The sequence below is a fragment of the Ambystoma mexicanum genome, chromosome 14, assembly GCF_040938575.1.
Source record: "Ambystoma mexicanum isolate Mex_15411 chromosome 14, UKY_AmexF1_1, whole genome shotgun sequence".
Taxonomy (NCBI): Eukaryota; Metazoa; Chordata; class Amphibia; order Caudata; family Ambystomatidae; genus Ambystoma; species Ambystoma mexicanum.
The window spans coordinates 606888283-606909559 of NC_090940.1; the positions used below are offsets into that span (position 1 = coordinate 606888283).

At 45.8% G+C, this 21277-nt stretch overlaps 1 protein-coding gene across 1 annotated transcript in view; it reads left to right on the forward strand.

The window, feature by feature from the left end:
- Positions 1-21277, forward strand: part of VIPAS39 (VPS33B interacting protein, apical-basolateral polarity regulator, spe-39 homolog) — a 375619-nt gene that overhangs the window by 82817 nt on the left and 271525 nt on the right. The window contains exon 5 of the mRNA XM_069637994.1: positions 18003-18041. Coding sequence (XP_069494095.1) covers positions 18003-18041 — 39 coding nt within the window. The remainder of the gene's footprint in view (positions 1-18002; positions 18042-21277) is intronic.

Genomic DNA, 21277 nt, shown 5'->3' on the forward strand with positions numbered 1-21277 from the left:
TATTCCCTTCCACCCGCTGGGTCTTCAGAACACAATGGCAGATTCCCTCAGCATGGACTTCCGCTCCTGCCACGAATGGGAGTTCCACCAGACTCAGCTCTGGCCCTTTTTCTGGCAGTGGGGCATCCCAGAAATCAACCTATTTGCCACCGACACCAACAGGAAGTGTAGGGTCTCTGCCACCAGGATCCATCACCCAGAGACTTTGGGGGATGGCTTCATGTTTCGCTGCAAGGGGAAGTTCCTGTATGCCTTTCCTCTGATTCCCCTGGTGGCTTGGATGTTAAATGTTTTCAGACAACATCAGTGCATACTGATCTTAGTGGGCCCAGTCTGGTCGAGGAAGTTCTGCTACTCAGACTTCCTTGTCCTGTCTTCTGCCCCGTTGATGAAGCTACTTGCTCTGTTAAATCTTCTTTCCAGGTGCAACGGCGCAGTGTTGCACCACGACCCAGCCTCTGTGAATCTGATGACCTGGCTCCTACATTCGTAGAGTTTGGCAATATACTTTTACCGCTGACTGTAAGGACATGGCAAGGACTAGCGCTTCTTCCATGCTTGCCTGTTACAGGAGCTAATAGAAACAGGTTTCTTGTTGGTGTGTGTGGATCAGACCCTTGACCCTTTCAACGTACAACCTAAAGACGTCCTGACATACCTGCTATCCTTGGCTCGGGCTTGTGTGGCACATTCCTCTGTAAAGGTGCACTTTCCGGCAGTTTCACGCTATACTCGTTCCACTTCCACACCTTCTCTGTGGTCACACCGATTGATCAAGGCGTAACTTAAAGTACTGTTCCATTCCTTGTGACCTGTCCGGCGGCCGGCCGTATCCGTGAAGTTTTTCATCTTCTTAAAAGCTCATGGGCCCTCCCCTTTGAGCCACTGCATAAAGTCACTTTCAAATTCGTATCTTGGAAAACTGATCTGTTGGTTGCCATCACCTCTGCTAGACATATAGGTGAAATGCAGGCTTTTACCGGCAAGCCTCCCTACTTGGTTTTCCACAAGTCTAAGGAGGTGCTGCATACTAACCCTTCCTTTATGCCTAATGTTCCTTTGGCCATTCACCTTAATGAACCAGGTTTTAGCCCGTCTACTTTGGTTCCTTTTCCTCACCTTCAGAACGTTTTCTACACTATCTAGATGCTTTAAAGCTTTAAAGTTCTACGTCTCTTGCACAAAGGCATTCCGGAAGACCTCTGAACTCTTTGTGGTTTTTGGCCCCTATGTAATGGGAAACACACTTTCCAAACCATCAGTGACCAGCTGGCTTTGCGCCTACATCAGTTTCTGTTATCACCTGGCTGATGGGCCTCTCCCAGGCCGACAAGGAGCTCACTATACAAGGGTCATGCCGCTACGACAGCCCAGATTTACGGGGTCCCCTTGATGGACATCTACAGGGCTCTGACCTAGAGATCAGTACTGTGAAGGCATAATGAGTCAGACACAGACAACAGGTTCAAGTTCTTACAACAAAGTTGTATTAACTCAGAAGGCAGGGTGGATTAATACCTAACTTGCCCTATTCTAAGGTGGGATTTCCCTACCTAAAGAAAACTAAGTATAGTTTGTGTCGGGAAATCCAAAGTAAAACATCTGTCTGTGTCCAAAACCTATACTTGCCTCACAACTAACTGCATAAAAAGTGTAGGGATTTTAGCATCAAAATGAAGTGTTCAAAACAAAGTTCAGAGCTTCTTCTAGCTCTTGGCTTGTGATCAGCACCTCTTCCCCAAGTTAAAAGTAGTTCATGAAGCACAGGAGTTCCCTTCCCCAAGAATTCATATTTTCCAGCTTTCAAACAAAACAACACTGGGGAGGTTCTTCCCCAAAAGTTCAAATCGTCCAGCTTTCAAAACAACACTTGACTTCAAAATCCCCAAAGGTCTTTGCACAACACAAGCTTCTTTATAGGTATTTTCAGTGGCTTTTCCATTCAGGGGCAGGCGCCGTTGTTGGACCACACGGGCCACCCATTACAGGTCACGCTACCGGTACCCCTGCTTGATTGATTTTCCATTAACACCAGTTCACTGCTTCTCCTTAGCATTGAGGCTTACTTCATTCACATGTGTCACCACACTCTCCCAACACTGTATTTTAGTTTGCCTAGCCACCGTGCACTTGTTACACTTTTTTATGTTCCCTTGGCTCTTGCCAATGCTTGTTTCCTTATAACATACAGTTCTGTGCACTTTCTCGGTTTTGGACAATGCTGGATTTCTTATATCGTGCATACAACTCTTTGTGCTCTCTTGGCTTTGCTAGCACTTGCTTTCATTTGAGGCAGTTCATCATTTAAATACAGTTAAAAAACTTCCCTTCAGTAAGATTCACAATATTTCTTTCACTCCTCTCAAGATGCAAGAGTGTTCCCAACTTGCTTTCATTTCATTGGGTGTTCAAAATGCCTTATTTCTGCTTTAACTTCACATGACAACTAGTGGCTTCAATTTATATCAATATCCATAGCTTTATTTCTATAACTGCCTGCCATCTATGACCCCTTGTGGTTACACTCACCAGTCAGACTTTCAGCTCCTAGCGAGGTCCTCCGCTTCCACAGGTTGCTTTCTCTCCGTGCGGTCCCTTGCGTCTTCTCACAGCTGTCTTCAGTGGCTCACCCACACCAAGCCGTGCTTCCTCTGCGACGCAGGACTCACACAACTGTTTCCTTTGGTCCCACCGGCCTCCTTCTTACTGCTTGCCGCCATTGCCCAGCGTCCTGTACCTTCGCTTCCCGCTGCATATGCTCTGCACTTTTCCACAAGCCTTGTGCGCTCCCCCTGCCACACCGCTACTCCAGAGAGGTCTGCCTGCACCCAGCAGTTAGTGAGCGTTCTCCCACTGCTGACTCAATTTCCTTCAGGATTCCAGCTTTTAAAGTTCCCGCCTTCATTCTCATTCCAAAAAGGACTAGACTGCTCACTATTAATGCACTAGTCCTGATGTGTCCTTGTTGTCCTCCTTCTCGTCACAGTACTTAACGGATTGATAGGTGTTTGCTTTCACAAAGTGAGGATTTGTTGTTCTAGGTGTCCTCCTCTTCGTCCCTGTAGCATACTTGTGTATTTTGGGAAATACTTTAGGGGAATCACAGGTAAAAGGCTTGAGGGTTGGAGGGTGTGTTGTGAAAGGGAAATGGGGGATACCATGTCTCACCGAAGGACGTCCTCTCCTCACTCCCAAAGTCTCCTCCACCCAGGTGATCCTCCCTCGCATATCCACCCCCACGGTCAGAATGCAAAAGTGATGGCCTTTCCGTGGCCACCTGAGAAGAGAATGCCAGGCGAAAAGAAGGGAGGATGCCCTCGGGTTCATCAGAGTACACACCATTGCAATGTTTTACTGTGTCGACACTGATTCTGCGGAGGACTCCAGGGTAGGCCCTATGGTACTGCGTAACCTGTTTGCCTAAGGGGAGTGTCTCCTTTGGTAAGTGTTTCAAGGGTCTTTCCTTCACCCATTATGGGTATGTAGTGCTGCTTTGTATTGCAACAGGGACAGTGATCTGGCCCTGTCAAGGGTGAGAGGGAGCCCAGCCCCTAACACCATTCCCTGGGTGAGGGCAGGCCCCCTCCTTACCTGAATCAGTAGCGGCACCCCGGCCATAGGAGACCGCCACTGGAGAAATTTAGTGGTGGCAGTCGCCCTCAGGATGAAGCAGACGCTGGCGGAAGGGCCAGTTGTGCCCTGACACATCTGGGAGGACGCCAGCAGCATGGAGGCCGTGCTGTGCACGCAGACGTTTGCCAACAGCGCTGCAGGAGGTGGAAATGATGGGACGCAGCATCAGTTGCTTCCACGTCAACGGCAACACCGGTGCGACTCTGGCAGACACGTTCTGCCGGAGCATGCGCAATTGGGGTTCTCAATTAACCCACCAGGGACTTTTTAATTCTTAAATAGAGGCCTCCCAAAATACCCTTTACTCCACGTAAACCACCAGGGATGTTTTTATTAAGCAAAGATCTCCACAAAAGCCTTTACCCACTGCACCACCAGGGATACTTGGGGAAAGCGTAGACCTACAGAAAGGTCTTTAAACATCTGACCCTTCTGGACCCCATCAGAGTCTACGTTCGAAAGGCAGCCAGAGGGACCTTGGCCTTACAAGCCTTTTTGTGGCCTCTGAAGCCATCCTCGTCGCAACCCCTCAAGGTAGGTAGTGATTTGCTAAGGTAAGTGGGTTACCCTGGGAGTGTGTGTGATTGCTCTAGGGTAGGTAAGTTGGTTGAGGACAGAAGTGGTGGAGGGTGTCAAAAAAATCAGAGGAGGCGAGAGCGACAGGAGAGCAGAGGCTATCAGAGAAAGGTGGCCTGTGGAGTGTTTGGGTGTGTGAGAGTGGAGAGTGTGAGGAGTAGAGGTAGAGTAGGTGTAGCAGAGTGGTGGTAGTAGTGGTGGAGGTAGTAATAGTAGTTGGGAATAGAGGTAGTAGGTAGTGGGAGTAGCGTTCGAAGCGAGTAAGTGGAATAAGCAGTAGAGTGGTAGTTGGTAGTAGAGGGGAAAATGAGCGTTAGTGAGTAGAAACAGCAGTAGACTGACAGTAGTAGTAGGAGAAAGTAAAGGGATAGCGTTAATTAGTAGGAATAGCAGTAGAGGAATAGTAGAAGGAGTGACGGAGTGGGAGATGTAAGGGTGCAGAAGGAGGAGACTGACATACAGGTGGCATGGTGGGTTCTATATACTTTTATTAAATATACAAAATAAAGAGAAAACCTATATTTCCCTATATCTATGAGGGGTTTCCCTCCCTCAACTAACGTGCTAATGGGTCTGTCACGATGTCCTTGTAACTAAAGAGTCCACCGTCCTGTGTGAAACTTACCTATCTCTGTCCCTCACACTTATAACTAAACTAAAGGTTGCACCAATGTTCTTGGTCCAGGAGAATGACTCCATCCTCCTGGACTGGGTGGCACAGTTCTGTCTGCAAGGTCCTCACCAGGCGGAATGACTCCCTTCCCTTGGTTTCAGTACTTTAGAACAAAGGATTGCTGATCCTTAAGCACTCTGTTTCAAATGTTTGCTATTTCTTCCCTACAGGGGGAATGACTCCCTTCCCCTGGATCACTGGTTTGATCCTCCTTGTGAGCTCAATTATCAGTCAAATGACTGTTCTCCTGATGTCTGATTCTCAGTGCTTTTCCGCACACACAGCCAGGGGGAATGACTCCCTTCTCCATGACTCTTTTCACTTGGTTTTACGAATCCACAATGCCAGTGGGAATTACTCCCTTCCCCTGGCCATCCTTGGCTTTATTCTCACAGTTCACAACACTAGGGGGATTGCCTCCCTTCCTCCAGCCTCTCTTGGCTTTACTTTCACAATTCACAACACCACGGGGAATGACGCCCTTCCCCTGGCCTTTCTTGGCTTTAGTTTCACAGTTCACAACACCAGGGGGAATGACGCCCTTTCTCTGGCCTTTCCTAGCTTTTGTTTCACAGTTCACACCACCAAGGGGAATGACGCCCTTCCCCTGACTTTTCTTAGTTTTTGTTTCACAGTCTACAACACCAGGGGGAATGACCACCTTCCCCTGGCCTTTCTTAGCTTGTATTTCACAGTTCACAACACCAGGAGGAATGACTCCTTCCCCTGGCCTTTCTTTAGTTTCTTTAGTTTCACAGCTCACAACACCGCACCTTGAAACCCTTGTGTATAGGCGCGTTGTAAATGCCATATCATATCATATATATCATATCATATCATATCATGGGCAGTGACTCTCTTCCCCTGGCCTTTCGTTTCCCCCTTGGGTTTCACAACAATACAGTTAATGTACCAGTAGTGCCCTTGACCCAGGCTTCCCCACTTGGTCCTCTGGGCTTGTGAAGTGCTGCCCAGAGGAAGAGGCTTATCTCTTTCTGCTGCCCTATGAAGAAACGAGCTGGGGGTAGATCTCTGTCTTCAGCTGGAGCCTCCCTCTGGAACAGCCTCCCTGCCACTCTAAAACTTGAGGAGAGCCATCTCTGTTTCCGAAAGCACCTCAAGACCTTCCTCTTTTCTTCTGCCTTCGCTCCCCCTCTCCCCTGCTGATCTGTTCTCTCTTGGCACTGTGCACCTGGCCACCCTCTGTCCTCCGGGCCCAGGTACCTGCTCACCTTGCCACCCTCCCGCACTGCCTCCGGGCCACCCCTTGCACTGGGATCTGTATCTGTACCCATACAGCCCCCCCTTTTTCTTCCTGCACTTATCAGACCTACCCTGTCTGCTGCCTTAATTTCTGGCTGCACTAGCACTGTTTGTTGCTTTATTATTTATTTATGTATCTGTTTCTCCTCTGCTTCGCACTTTCCATTTCTCCCCCCATCCATGCACTTTTCCCCTCAGCCTCTCCCATGCACTTGCGCGTTTTGTTCTCCCCTGCTCCCCTCCCTTGCCTTGTCGCGATCGAAATAAAATATCAATATGTCGTTGCGGGTCTCAAACCCATATCTTTCTGTTCTTCAGTTTTGGCAGACTTGGTTCACTCTCCTCCAAGGTACTGCCACGTAGAAGATGACAACTATCTTCGCCTTGCTGGCTGGCGTTTCAGACCCAGCCCCTTTTCTCTCTTTCTCCTTCTTCTCCCAGACTTGGTCTATAAGACTTTCCTGCTGATTATTTTCATACAGGGTTTTGTTCCCGTGTGGATTCCAGCCTCTGCCGGTCCCTGCTTGGTTCCGGTTACCTTCATCTTCTTCCGGGTGCGCGGCTGGTTCTTCCTGGGGTCTTTCTATCTGTATCTCGCTTGCGCAGGCCTCTCTACGTTCGGGTTCCTTTCCTTTGTGGACCTGTTTCCTTGAGCTGGGACCGAAATCTTCCGTTCTGCATCCTGCCTTCAGGTCCCGGTTCGTCAATGTTCTGCTCGGATGCCGGAGGGAAAAGGAGATTGCTGCCTTCCCCGGACCCGGCAGCAGACTGCTCTCTGTCCCTCTGCATCTCCTTCCAAGTTGCTGGGCTTCACCGTCCTGCGATCTGGTTGGCTGCTTCTCTCTTGTAGTCCTTTCATGCTTTTTATGCGTGGACAACAACCGCTAGAACGTTTATCCCAGTTCTCATCATGGCTCTGCATGACACCACACCTTCTCCTTGTCTTCATTCCTGTAAAGGGAGTCTTTGCCAGGTAATCCATACCCTCTTCTCAGTGGGTGTTAAGCTTTTCACCCTACAGACATACATCGGAATAGTAAATAGGTCATTGAAGTTTTTAGTGTAAGGAGGTGTTTAAGATGTGGGGGGAGGGTTTTCATACTGCGTTTTCCCCAGATGTTCTCCATGATCCCCAGAGGGGGAGTGTCTCCCCATGACATCCTTCCGCTGAGTACCACCCCCAGGGGGACTATTGGATAGCAGCCTCACCTCCCTGGCCTCATGGGAAGGGGCTCCCCCTCGGGGAGAAGTGACGACAGCTCAGGATTTGTCCCAGAGAATAAGAGTAACTAGTGGTAAGAGTAGAGAGAGAGAGAGCACCTATAACAAGAAGAATAGCAAGAGACAAGGAAGTAGAGTGGAAGAAAGGAGGGAGAAGAAGGTATCAGAGATAGCTGCCCAGTTTGAGGTAAGATCAATAGTAAGAACTGGAAGAAGAAAAGTAGTAAGATCAAAGGGTGGAGGTGGAAAGGCAGAGTGAGAGATTGGAGGGACAATAGTACGGTGGAAGGAGAGCATATGTTAAAACCAGTGTAGAAGAGGGTCTGGAGAGAACGGGTGTGAGAGACAGAAGAGTGACACTGGGTGAAAGAAGGCACCAACCATAATGCCCCAATCCTACTAAGTGGGATAGGTCACAGAAAGCCTAGAAGACCCCACGGTTGGTAGCTAGTCAGCCACTTAGTGATACCACCTTCAACTTTAGTCAGAACATCAGACTGAAAGGTGTCACCTTTGGCAAGTTACTAACATCAGTTAGATTGCTGAAGAACACACTTAGCCTTGACAACTACTTAACCCCTGGCCCAAAGTAATTGCAAAGTCCCCATAAACACCAATGGACTTACCATTTGAGTCTGCATAGTTATTTGAGCCGGGGAACCCCGTCACACTATTCATACAGCATGTGAATCTATAATTATATAATAATAGTTGTTTTTTCATAACACACTTAATATCGAAGAGGTTTCTAAGCGCGGACCCGGGATTTGTACCAGTGTTGCTCTGCGTCGTCTTGCTTCTAAGATGAGCGCGTTGCCACTTAGCTATACTACCCGTGCTATGAAAGATCCAGTGCTGGAGAAGGACTACGTTACTTACTTGTAACTCCTGATCTCCAGCATAAGATTCACATGCGACCGTCCCTCCTACCTTGGCTCTTCTTGCTTCATATTGCCACTTGACGTGCACTATGTGCCAAATCTGAAGATCCCCTCTATGGGTGGAGCTAACAGAGCCCTTTCTATTGGATGTGGGGCAATATGACCCAAAATGACCCTACTAGAGTACCAGAGTGACTGCAGTTTTGATTTATGTTAAATAAACTGCTCTGTGTTACTGAGGATTCCCAGCCTGACGGGGAATATTCATACAGCATGTGAATCTATGAAAGGTTCCAGTGCTGGAGAACAGGAGTTGCAGGTAAGTAACCTATTCCTTAATGGTAGTGCAGTCATTTCTGTGTGTATGAATTGCATACATGTAGAGACACTCCCAACCACTTTATTTTGTGCCACTTAAACTACTGATCTAATATACTCTTTCTGACTCCTATTTGTAGCTACTCAATTGATTCTAAGTGATCCGACCGCGGCTGATTTTGCCACGGCCGGAATGTTCGCATGAGAAAGGTGCGAACTACTAAAAGTTTGCACCTTTCTAATGCGAACACACTTACATACTACGGGGGCTGCAGGGGTGCTCCCCGCAACCCCTGCTCACTATACTGTAAAGTATAGGACGTATTTAAGTGGCCGTTTTCTCGGCTCTCCGTTTTCCTGAATGCCACATCGGCAGCCACTATTTAGCACGGTTTCCTTGCTCCATCATGCCATTTACCATTCAACCATGCAGCCAACGCCTATATACTGCTTCTGACAGGCAGGTGCATTAAAATGAGAAATGGTCCCTCCAGTCCCTCCATGCTCCTAGCATACAATACATACTGTAAAGTATAGTGAGCGTGGTGTTGCAGGGGACACCCCTGCAGCCTCGTTTTTTTTTTTTGCTGGGGTGTCCCCGCAACCCCCCGCTCACTATGCTACACAGTATAGTGAGCGGGGTGTTGCGGGGGACACCCCTGCTGCCCCCGCAGTCTTTTTAAAAAATGTTTTACTTACCTGCAATTCTACCACTAAAGGTTCAAACTTTTGGTGTTCGAAGCTTTGGTGGTACCATTTTTCGGTCGTTTTGTACAGTCTGACCTTTTTTTCGGTCTGATCGTACAAAACCACCCATTGTCATAGCACTAAGGTAAATCTGTGTTGAATTCTCTTTGGTAGGTAATTATAACCTGTCTTGATTCAGAGTGAGAATGTCTACTTTTTTTTTTTACTCCTCTTGAACAGTTTTGAAATGTTCTTAATGTGGGGCCTATTCCATCTGGGGAAGGAACAATATACTCGACTTTGATAGAGTACTCTTGAACAGTCAACAAGCCGTCCACATGGGCAACTGGAGATCAAACCATGTCTGGTCCCTCAGAGTCTTACTCAGCTCAGTGCTCCCCTTGATGATCTTTAATCTTTATATGGAGCCATTAAGATCCCTTCTCCATGGTCCGACATTTTACTCCACCAATATGTAGACGATAGCCCAATTAAACCTAAAAGTCAGTGGTACACAGGACGTCTCATGCCTCCAGAACATCCTCGTCTCCACCCAAGCTTGTTTGACAAGAAAACATGTGAAGCTCAATCCCACAAAGACGGAATTCATCCTAATAGACCACCTGTCTAAACCGGAGACAATCCTAGGGTGGCTAAATTATATGAATGCTGATGGCTTCACACAGCAATTAACCCAGACTGCCCAGTCACTTGGGATCACTATAGACAGCCCATTCGCCTTCCGACAACATAACAATAAAAAACTCCAAACTGCCTAACCCTCCTCTAGAAGATGAAACCCTTCTGTCCATCCGAGGATTTTAGAATCACAGTCCAATCCATGTTCAAGGCGTCACAACGACAAACCTGCCCCCACTATCATTCCATTCCAGTCCTGTGTCCTTCTAGCTATAAGTTTCTTTGATTTGTTAATCACTCTGCAAACGTATGACCTGGACAAAATAGGGATACTTACTTTTTACAGTGATTGGTAATATTTTCCTTTGTCTTCCTTCTCACACTGACTTTACTTATTTTTAGGGTTCTCTCAAAGATATGCAGTACTTCATCTAGGCTTGGTATTACACTATGAATTCAGCTTTGTTATTGTAATGATGTGTGGGCTTTAGACTTAGTTTTGCAACATGCATTATACTTTGGTTTCTCAATGATCCTTGGACTTGGTTGGCCACCATGCATTGTTCTTTCAAAGCTTTCTTTAGAATTTTGAAGCTTTGGCTCAGACTGAATCCGCATTACAATAGGCGTTTATTAACTCTGTGCCGCCATTTCTGGCACAAGTGCCCCTTGTAGGGCAGGCATGGTATAACAAGTATGACACTGACACAAACGGTACAATGTGTAAAACCTTTATTAAAGTTTCTGGGTTTGGAAAAACTCCTATTCTGTCCTAAAACTAAGATGGGAGTAGTCTCGACCATCAAATGATAAATAAACAGTACTAGTGAAGTCTGTCAAATCAAAATGGCCTATGCTAATAAAACCTAATGCCTGCCCCATCTCTTGTACAAAAAGTGCATAAAGGAGATATGTATGTAAAGGAAAAATCAGTGTTCAAAGGAATAAATGTGGCTGAATCAGCTCTCCTCCCCATGTTAAACCACACAGAGTAAGGTGGTCCCCGTAGGCAGGATGACACACTCTGGCTCGTGTTTCTAACACAAAAACAGTTAAAAACGTGGTTTGAGGCCCGCCTGGCCTTCCACGTTAAAGTCTCTTTCCAGCCTTTCATTCAATGTTCAACAAAAAATGTCACGCCGGTCCTGTCCGGCTCAGACCTTTCACAGCAAAGTTCACGTGGGTCCCCCTCTGTCGAGCCCAGATTTTGCACAACAAATTTCAACAATACTCGCAGTGGGCTCCCTTCCTCAAACTCATTAGACTTCGGGTCTCCCTCAATCGGGCTCAGACCGTTTTCAAATTCTTTCGAATGTGCATCGCTTTCTTTACAGACCTCCGCAGGACCACTTTGACTCAAAGTTTAATATTCAGCTTTTTTCTCTCTCCTTCTCTCAGGGTTAATTTTGGCTTACTTCGCTTTTGCAGTTCATTCACTTTTATCGCTACAAACAATGCACCTTTCATGGAGACCTTCGAGTGGGCTACTGCCTTTTGCCGGACCACTCCGTCACTCAGTATCGCTAATTTCACAGCTGTCCTTACTTCAAAGTTCATTCACAGGTCTGCCTTTCTTCATGCCTCATCCACACGCATGCAGCCTTCACTTGCGGTATAATTTTGTGCTTCAATCTTTAACACATAGTGGTCTCTCAGGTCGCTTGCCAACTCCCTGGCTCTGTGCGTTTCTTTCTTGGTTTTATGATTTTTAATTCATGAGTCAAGGTTAGTACCACAGGCTTGGCCTCGCCTCCCCACCTCTGCCGCTCACCTGGGAGGTTTGTTGGCATCCTTGAAACACAATGCAGCCTTCCTATTTGGGATCTGGCCTTCTCCACGTGTCTGACATGGCCTGTTGAAGGCAACAACCTCCTGTAGACAACTCCTGGGATTTTCGACACGCTGCTCTCGTCCATTGGTCCGTCGCTCTGCTCCAGTAGGTTTGCCTTCGTACCGGGAGTTCTGCTCGTACTTGTGTTGCACCTTGCTCAGAGCGTCTATAGGTTCTGCCTTTTATCCGTGTGAGACGAGCTAATTGATATCAGGTGTATGTACTTTGCCTGAACCGATTAGCAGGACATGCCCAGGACAATGTATAAGAGTTAGTCTTGTTATGTTCAGTCACCCTCTTCCTCTGCCCAGTGTTTGTGTAAAAAGGGACGCTGGGAGAGTTGGGATCTCAGAGAATCCTAAAAAAAGGTTGGGTTAAATTAACAAAAAAGGAGGGAATACCACGTCTCACCATCGGCTGCCTCACGCCCACTCCCCGAAGACCCCTCACCCAGGTGATCCTCTTGCACTGGTCAACCCCCAGGGTCTGGATCCAAAGGCGATGGCCGTGGTCTGGCAACCTGAGCGAGAGATCCCTGGGGACTAGTGGGTGAGAAACCCTTTGGTTTCTCAAACCCTACTGCAACTGCCCATGCTCACAGTCCCAAGGCTGACAGACAGCAGTCCAGGCCTTTCATTGGAGACTTAACCATTTCAGTGGCACGTGTCTGTCTTCAAGCTGCAAAAGGATTTTATGTAGGAAAAACTGTGCACCCTTTTGTCAGAGGGAGGTGTATATATGTTTCTTTAATTCCGGAGCTTGAATGCTATAAGCTTACTGCTGCTGGAGCACACCTTCCATCTGAAGCAATTTCATCTATGCATGAAAATGTATTAACAGGCTTCTGGTATTATCATCCGGCTCACGGCTTTATCTCCGGTTCCATTGATTTATCAGCTTACTCATGGTTCCATGAGCAAGGGAAATGGCTATGTAGATTAACCACATACAGTTAAGGCCTAGCTGCAACCTGCTGGGTCCCTCAGTTTGCTAAGGGATAGACTTGGCCTATTAGCAAGCTCATCATTGTATCAGGCAGGTTGTCTTCAGTAGCGGCCAGTTAAATAGGCTTTTAGAATTATAGAGAACAATTGATTTGAATCCACGTTTTGGGGGTTTCCTTGCCTGCCCACTTTTCATATTATGAAAATATTTTAAAGAAATAGTTGAAAATGTTGCATTTACCAGATACATAAGGTGCACAGCTAGATCTCTAAGGGAAACATGACTTACGCCATTGTAATGTAGTGGGTAGGAGAGCAGGGATAGGACATATTTAAGTGGCCGTTTCCTCGGCTCTCCGTTTTCCTGAACGCCACATCGGCAGCCACGATTTAGCACGGTTTCCTTGCTCCATCATGCCATTTACCATTCAACCGGGCAGCCAACGACTATATACTGCATCTGACAGGCAGGGGAATTAAAATGAGAAATGGTCCCTCCATGCTCCAAGCATACAAGGTAAGAAAGCAAGAGTGGTATCTCATGTTTTAATGTTTGTTGTTTGACTTTGTATTTCTCGTTTTTTGGTTGTCTCTTATGTTACAAATCTATGTGATATTCATGTACTCTGCAACTCACCTGCTTCCCCCTGAATCTTTTGGTTTGATAGCTTTTATTGATTTTGACACGTCTATCGTTCTATTTCTCAATCTTTGACTGTTGCTTAATTTACAAAACCCACACGTTTGTTCTGTGCCTCTTCCTCACCCATCTCCCCTTGTATCTACAGGACACCATCTTATTTCCTCTCATCCTCTTCCTGTGGCCCGCGACACTACATTGGCCTAACATGAGGGCTCTTATGGCTTGCACTCTCACCAATTCATTGAAGAACAGGCCTCTTTCATTTAGAATAAATGTCCTTTACCTCACACCGGTTCTGAGTCTTTGTGTTTGCCCATGGTCTTACCCGTTTTTATGCCTCATACGATTGGTACTTCCTTTCATTCCTTTTCTTTGAGGGTTCCAATTTTCTTGCCTGTTTTCACACTTCATAGGATCAGTACTTCTGTTTCTTTTCTTTGAGGGCATGCATTGTCTTGCCTGTTTTCACAACTTATAGAATCATTATTCCTTCATTCTTTTTTTTTTTAGGGTGCCTATGCTCTTGCCAGTTTTCACGCTTCATACAATGGGTACTTCCTTCCATTCCTTTGCTTTGAGGGTGCCCATGGTCTAGCCTATTTTCACACTTCATATGATTGGTACTTCCTTTCATTCCTTTTATTTGAGGGTGCCCTTGGTCTTCCTGTTCTCACGCTTCATAGGATCACATCTTCCTTTCATTCCTTGTATCTTAAGCTACTCCTCCCCGTAGTGTGTTCCTTTCACCTTAACTACCTCTTCCCCAGGCCCTGGTGCCGAGGACACTTTGGATTCTCAACCAACTAAAATACGTGACACCCCCTCTTGAGGCTGGCCCCAAATATATCTGTTGATGGACTTCCTGCCCTAAACACCTTTAACCTCTGCTCCCTGGTTTGTTGGATTTGCAGCCTCCACTGTCATAACAACTTCAATTTATTCTCTTATCCTGATATTGCACAGGGGACCGGCTCACCTCTACCTCATAACTTAACATAATTGTGGTGTCCCAGTATCTCTTTGAAAGTGTAACTAGTTTGGGTCCTTATGAGGCCTGCACAGGCAATTTGTGCGCATATGTTCTTACCTATCTAAAGACTTTATCCCTGCCTGGTAATGCTGGATTGGTTTTCAATGCTGAGCCCACATATAGGACCATCTGGGATGGAGGATGGGCCTGTATCGCACATGTTATTGGTATAATGGGGCCAGTATTTAGAGACTGGCCTTGGTGGTCATATATGGCCATGCTGCTGGTTAAGTGGGTTAGAGGGGGGAGGGGTCTGCGGCCCACCCTCCGCTGATTGATGGAAGTGAATGAGGTTGATGGAACCAGAAGAGCGGAGTGGAGAATGGTGATGTCATTGCCTATGAGAAGAGGCAGACACTGTCTATAGTCCTCTATACACAGAATGAAGGTCTGATCTCTTCTCTGACCAGAAAGCCAGATCACATCTTCACGTTGGGGCAGACTGGCATAAAGTTATGGGGTTATCGCTTTATTTACATATGTTCTTAAATGCACCATCTCATATGGTCTTATTATAGTCCCTATTGCACAGCTTTGTACTCTTTAGTGCCAATTATTCTTCAGTGGGGAACCATATATTTACCCAATTACTTACTAGGTTTTAAAGCTCAATGTAATGTTATGCCATCATCTCTTTGGTTTATGTCATGCCCATTGGTATTTCTTTTACATTGCATAACCTTTTATAGATCCATGGCAAGTCTGCATCTTGTGAAAACTATAGAAACATGTGTATGTGTAATAGCTGCCATTATGTACCCAATGTATTACCCTTGTAATGTGTGGCGTAGGCGTGCCAATATGGCATACTTTATATTTTGGCACTGTAAGAATTACTACTTTGTAGTTTTGCGCAGGATCATTAAATTGCCCCCGTAACTAGCTTTGGACACACTTATGTTCCTCTGTGTGATATAATCAAGGATATTTTTAACTATCCCACTAAATCAAAGCTGACTAGTTAATTCTGCAGCTATTTTACTTCTGAAGATGGGTGCACAATAAATACTAGCATTTGCTCTGTAGAATATCCCTCTGCAGTGAAAGCCATACTTGGGTTTCTACTTCATGTACCACTTGACAAAGCTCTCTGCTAACTATAAAGATGTTTTGCACAGCTAGATGCTTGTCTTTAGTGGAATATCACCTCTGATTCAGCTAGCCCGTCATGAATTGTATTTTACACCAGTTACAGTTAATGGCCTCACAGTGAAACATTCTCTCTCTCTGTGTTATTACAGCTTAATAAGCATTTCACTGTTTGGGTGTTTACTCAGCCTTCAACTCTTTCCTTCTGGCCTTCTTTTCTCTAATCATACTGTTGTTGACTCCTTCAGTGGAGACCAAATTACATGTGATAAAATATCCCTGAAGCATGACATTTGTTTCTTAGGGAGGTGTGGCCTGGTGCTTACTTGGTTGGGTGCTGCTGTGCTATAGGATACCCATGCTTTAATCCTGAAACATGAAAGTTAGGTAAACATAAAGAGGGAGAGCGTATATGAGATAGAGGCGAGGAGGAGACATGGAAAGATCACAAGAGAAAAAGGAAGAGGGGACATCAATAACTCAAATCAAGTCTCTGGAGGTCCAGCAGGATCCCCCCAAAACGTCAGCAAAATTCAGAAATTGTATTGGGGTATTGCAGCCTGGCAAGGTCAAAGCATGCCAAGGGATGGCTCAAAATGCAGGTCTTTTTGAGTCTAGTGGTCTCACCATGCTCTGGTCGGTTGTCCTTTTTGGGATTCCCAGGTTGCTTGGAAGGAAGGGTAACCGCAGGCTCCTGTTATACAGCAGGCTGTCCGGTCGCTGGAAATCGCCACAGCCGTCTTTTTTTATTCCACTTCGGCTTCAGCTCCAGTGGTCGACTTGTCAGCAGCTTCCAGGTTCAGAGTTTTTAGCGGGAACTACAGCACAACTTCTGCATTCTCTCCCTGCATTTTGCAGAAAGGAGCGGTCTGGCTGTCCAATCAGGACAGCCAGCCCCCCACTGGGAGTTGATTCCTTTCAGGCAAGGTGGAAGACAAAGGGCTGCAGAGTTTTGGACTCCTCCCTCGATTCCTGCCTTCTCAGACTCTCTGGATCCTGGGTGTGGAATCCAAAGGATTCCCGCCGAAGGCAAAACATCCACTGAGGTCGTTCCCGCCTAGAATGGCAGGAGAAGACCTCAGAAACAGCAAGCACACAAGAAATGGCGAAAAAAGGAGTCCACCATTTTAGCAAAATGGTGGCCCTTCTGTGCATTACTGAGGCTGAATTAACAGCCTGGTGGTAATAAAGACTAGAAGGTATAAAGGTAAAACCACTGCCACGAGCCATTCATGTAAAACTCACATTTGTAAAATGTTACCAGGTAAGTAAGAAAGGGCATACATTGTATCCCCCAGCACTCCACATAAGGTGCTGGGTGCTGGCTTCCTTACACAAAATGTAAAGGGGATGAAAATCCCTCTGTACTACTTGGGAACAGGAGTCCACCCAAGTATATGAAAGAGAAATGAACAGTGGAGCCCAAAGGGGCAACCCAACCTAAGCCCAAATGTTATAGGAAACTATAACTCCAACCATACACTGTGGAGAAACATGAAAAGGTTACCCATAAAAAGAGTAAAAGATTAAGTGAGAGGGGGGAAAATAGTTCCACTCACCTAGGGACAATGTAAAATAGTTACAAAGCCCAAGCAAAAAAGATCTGGGGTTGACACAGGTCAGGAAGATTTATCATGAATATGAAAATCTTACCTAACACAGCAGTCCTCCCGCATCACTGTGCAGACTCCTATGATTTCAATCTTTATTTCCAGTAGTGGGCTTGAGAATGCCTCCCGATATATAAAATCCTGGGCTTGGGGGAACTCAGGGCAGCTATCCCGGCTGGTGATGTTCTTTCATACATCAGAAGTCTCCCATACTGGAGAGAGGTTAATGAAACGCTCTAGCTGGACTTAATCCCTTTTGTCTCTTTGGTGGTCTTTTTTTGGGTCCTCATGTGGTGACCTTCTACTAACCTCTGTTGAGTTGACTAACATTTGACCATTGTCTTGCATTGCTGTCCAAAGGATAACCATGTGTTTATGGGGTATATTTGCTTTCTAAGGCCTGTGAGCCTTAATAAAAATTAATTCTACTTTGTGGGCACCATTACATTTCATGATCATGTAAGATCACTACTCTGTGATTTGACATTTTCTGAAAAGTTAATGTGGTTTACTTAACTATGAATATTTAGCGTTTAGACCCTATCCCCAACGCTACTATAAAGAATATATTTTTACAGATACATTGTGTGGCCGTGCTCTTATTGAGTTTGTATCAAAACGGGTTTCCTGTACCTTTAAACAATCTCACACCTTCTGACGAGTTGCCTTTACTGCTCCGACCATACTACCACCTGGAGAGTCAGGATAAATTAGAGGAAAACACTCAGTAGGCTGACATTTCTTGGCCCTATGAAAAGGATTTAAGAAAAATCTCCCTTCGCTGCTTTCATTTGTTTATTTGGTTTTATAGTTATGACTTCCCTTAGCTTTGCTGCCACAGGCAAATGTCTGAGTTTGCGTAGTTAAAGAGTTGAACCTGATTGTGAGGGATTTTGTTTGTAGACATTGAGGAACAGAAGTAGGAAATATTTTAGTGAATAAATTCATCTTTTCTTTTTTCCAGGAAGAAACAAGTCTGGCAGCTTCCAGTCCTTATCTGACAGTAAGTAATCACTTGTTTTTTTTTTCATATAGAAATTTGCATTCAGTAGAATTTCAAATGTGATATTTTGTGAATGTAAAATGACTTCTAACTGATAAATGTTTGATATATTCTTGGATCACAAATATCAAAATGGGTTGTCAAGTGTACTTATGCTTAAATAGACTGTCACAGATGGCACACAGAATATACCAACACTCTGAAATGGCTCTCTCCCTCTGCTCTCCCTTTCTCTCTCTCCATCTCTCTCTCTTCTCCCCCACTTCCTCTTCTCAAAAGCATCCAAAACACAGGTGTCCCTACTCCCCATATTAGTATACACTGCAGATTTCACCCTACTACTTCGAATGAGAATCTGAAGGATGAATAGACTTCATAACTCTCCCTACTCTGTCCAGAGGTTAGTGTTCTAACAGGGGATTTAGATTGTGCCTTGCAGCCTGTTTGTCTCTTTCCATCATGCTCCTGTACTCCTTTCCCTCTCACTTTCTGTTGTTCTCTCAGTACTATCCTCCTCCCACTCTCCTCCTACTCCCTGGGTCTTCCTCATCTATCCCCAGATGCCTCTCACTCTTTCTAAGCCCTGACTCCACTCTTTGTTACTGCTTCCATCCTGGTAGTCCTATTCCCTCCTCTGTACTACAACACCCTCCTCCGCACTAAAACTACTACACCCACTCACCTTTCAACTCAATCACCCTCCTTTCATCACGCCAGCACTTCACAAAAACTCCCACCAATCTCCCCTAGCCACACTTGTTATTGCACACTGTCAAAATGCAGTACCACTGGCACTCACTGATACCTCATCACCTCCAGTAATCGCCTCCAGTGGGGGTGGGAGGGCAAGAATCGTATCCCTGCTAACTGCCACCGTCCTCCTCTGGGGTAGGACTGACTGGCTCTGGATTTCTCCCTGGTAGGCCTCAGGCTGAGAGAGGTTCCCGTACCCTCTTGACAAGGTCATGGTATTGACCTTGTCTCAGGGTTCAATGGCGGCCTTGCACCATATTGTGAATTTGCAGTCACTTTGTATATCTGACCCCTGTTTTTCCAAGCAGAATCTTGATGTACATTTTCTCTTGGACACTCTCCGATCTCCACACTGCCCAAACTCTCCCAGAGCACCATGACAGGACCATGGAGCAGTTTAGATGCCTTGTCCTATTCTAAAAATAAAAGCAATATGTTGCCTGTTATTACCCTTACCTTTGAATGGAAGGGCTGCCTGTTAATATTAAAGGATGTTTTCACCATAGGAATGTTAAGGGTGGCAGCTGACATTACATTTTTATTCCCATTTAAAAGGCGATATGATGACTGACCTTTGTTTTATCACCATTGGAAATATAACAAAGGGGGCCTTGATAATAGGTCTACATGAGAGATGAAAGGCTGAATCTCCCTTGATCACTGCTTGTCTTGTGAATGTTGAAAGCCTACCAGTTTATACTTGCAGTATAGTGTTTTCAAAGATGGAAGGCAGTGGTTGGTCGTCATTTCTCTCTTTTGGACATATGAAGGATGTGCTGTTTGCGTTGACCATTATTAGGAAAGGTTTTCCTTTTTTCAGCTCCTCCACCTCTTTCCATGGAACCCCAAGAATCTATCCTGTTTGTGTGTTCCTGTCTATCCTGTTTGTGTGTTCCTGTCTATCCTGTTTGTGTGATCCTGGTCTGAGTCTTTTTGCCCTCACTCAGTTGCTCAACTAATTTTCTTCTGGAAGCACTGATCAGTCGATAAGGATACGGATGTGGGGGTAACCTGAACATATTTAAATCTGTTATTATTGTGGAGCACTTCTACCTCCCTTCTGGACAGAAATGCAGGGGAAACTTGATGCTCCTTTATTCTTTTTCACATCTTTGAGTATTCCAGACTGACTAGCGGCACTGCTAAACTTTCCTTACACTTTTGAGTTTCCCCCTGCGCACCGCTTCATTTTAATGTGAGGTAGTCTTTCTACCACTACAGTGGTGAATATGGCTAACTTTGTTCTTCAAGCCATGCATTTTTGACTCACTGGCTTTGTTGACTGCGTACCTACTGGGTAGGAGTACGAAATGGCAGCATATGTTCACTCATTTTGTGGGATCTGGCCAGATCCTGGAACATAACCTGTGTCTGTCGGTGTGCAAGGTTTGGCTTGGGTAAGGGGCTACAGTCCACCCCAATTCAAATCCCAAACCTGAGCGATGAATGTACCCTAGGTAGCTATCCATTATTATGCAGACACCCAGAGTTTGAATGTTGCTGGTCCCCTGATGGGTGGCCCGAAGTCCCCCCCCCTTGGCCCATGGAGACATTTGTTTACTTGACAACTGCAGCCAAAACTCTGAAGCATGGGAGGCTGCAGACGGATCACAGATGCTGCTGAATGGACAACCATTGTTTAAGTGAACTACTGAAAGGAAAATCTTAGCTCTTTGTTCAGCAGTCGAGACCTTCCACAGTGCCTCCCACCCTTTAACTGGTGGGCCTAACATATGAGTCTGGCATTGCTGTGACCATGATCCACCTAGAGCTCAGAAGAATTTGAGCTTGTATCTGGCTCACGTCATCTGGCTAGGAGAATCCCGCTGTGCCTGGATCTCGCACAGCATGGGCGGGTAATCTTGCAGGCTACCCTTGTCATGGGTTCAGGATCATGTAGTTCTGCTTCTGCTGTTCTTCTCTGTCGAAAAGAAGTGCTAGATTCTTTGGTTATTGTCTGCAGACCCTTTGTTGGGTGACAATGTTTGTCCCTCCAGAGCGTGCCATCCTGGCAGTCCTCCATCATAAGATCCGAAGCAGAAGCATACTCAGCCCAAGTTGAGCCTGGTGGTCTTTGGAGCATTAAGGTTGCTGATGGAGATTAGAGCCACCTAACCTTTGAACCCCGCTTTCAAAGTTATCAGACAAAGTCACCTCTGCACCAGCGATCTGTGGTCTCCCTATACTGCAATTAAAATTGAGTGCAGTGTCCCCGACAGCCCGGTGTTGGGTAAGATTTTCATATTTATGATCAATCTTCCTGACGTGCGTCAAACCCAGAACTTTTTCCTGGGACTTGGTTATTAATTTACATTGTTCCTAGGTGAGTGGGAATCTTTTTCCCCTCTCACCTAGTCTTTTACTCTTTTTATGGGTTACCTTTTTATGTCTCTGCATAGAGTATGGTTGGAGTTATAGTTTCCTATAACTTTTGGGCTTAGGCTGGGTTGCCCCTTTGGGCTCCCCTGTTAATTTCTCTTTCG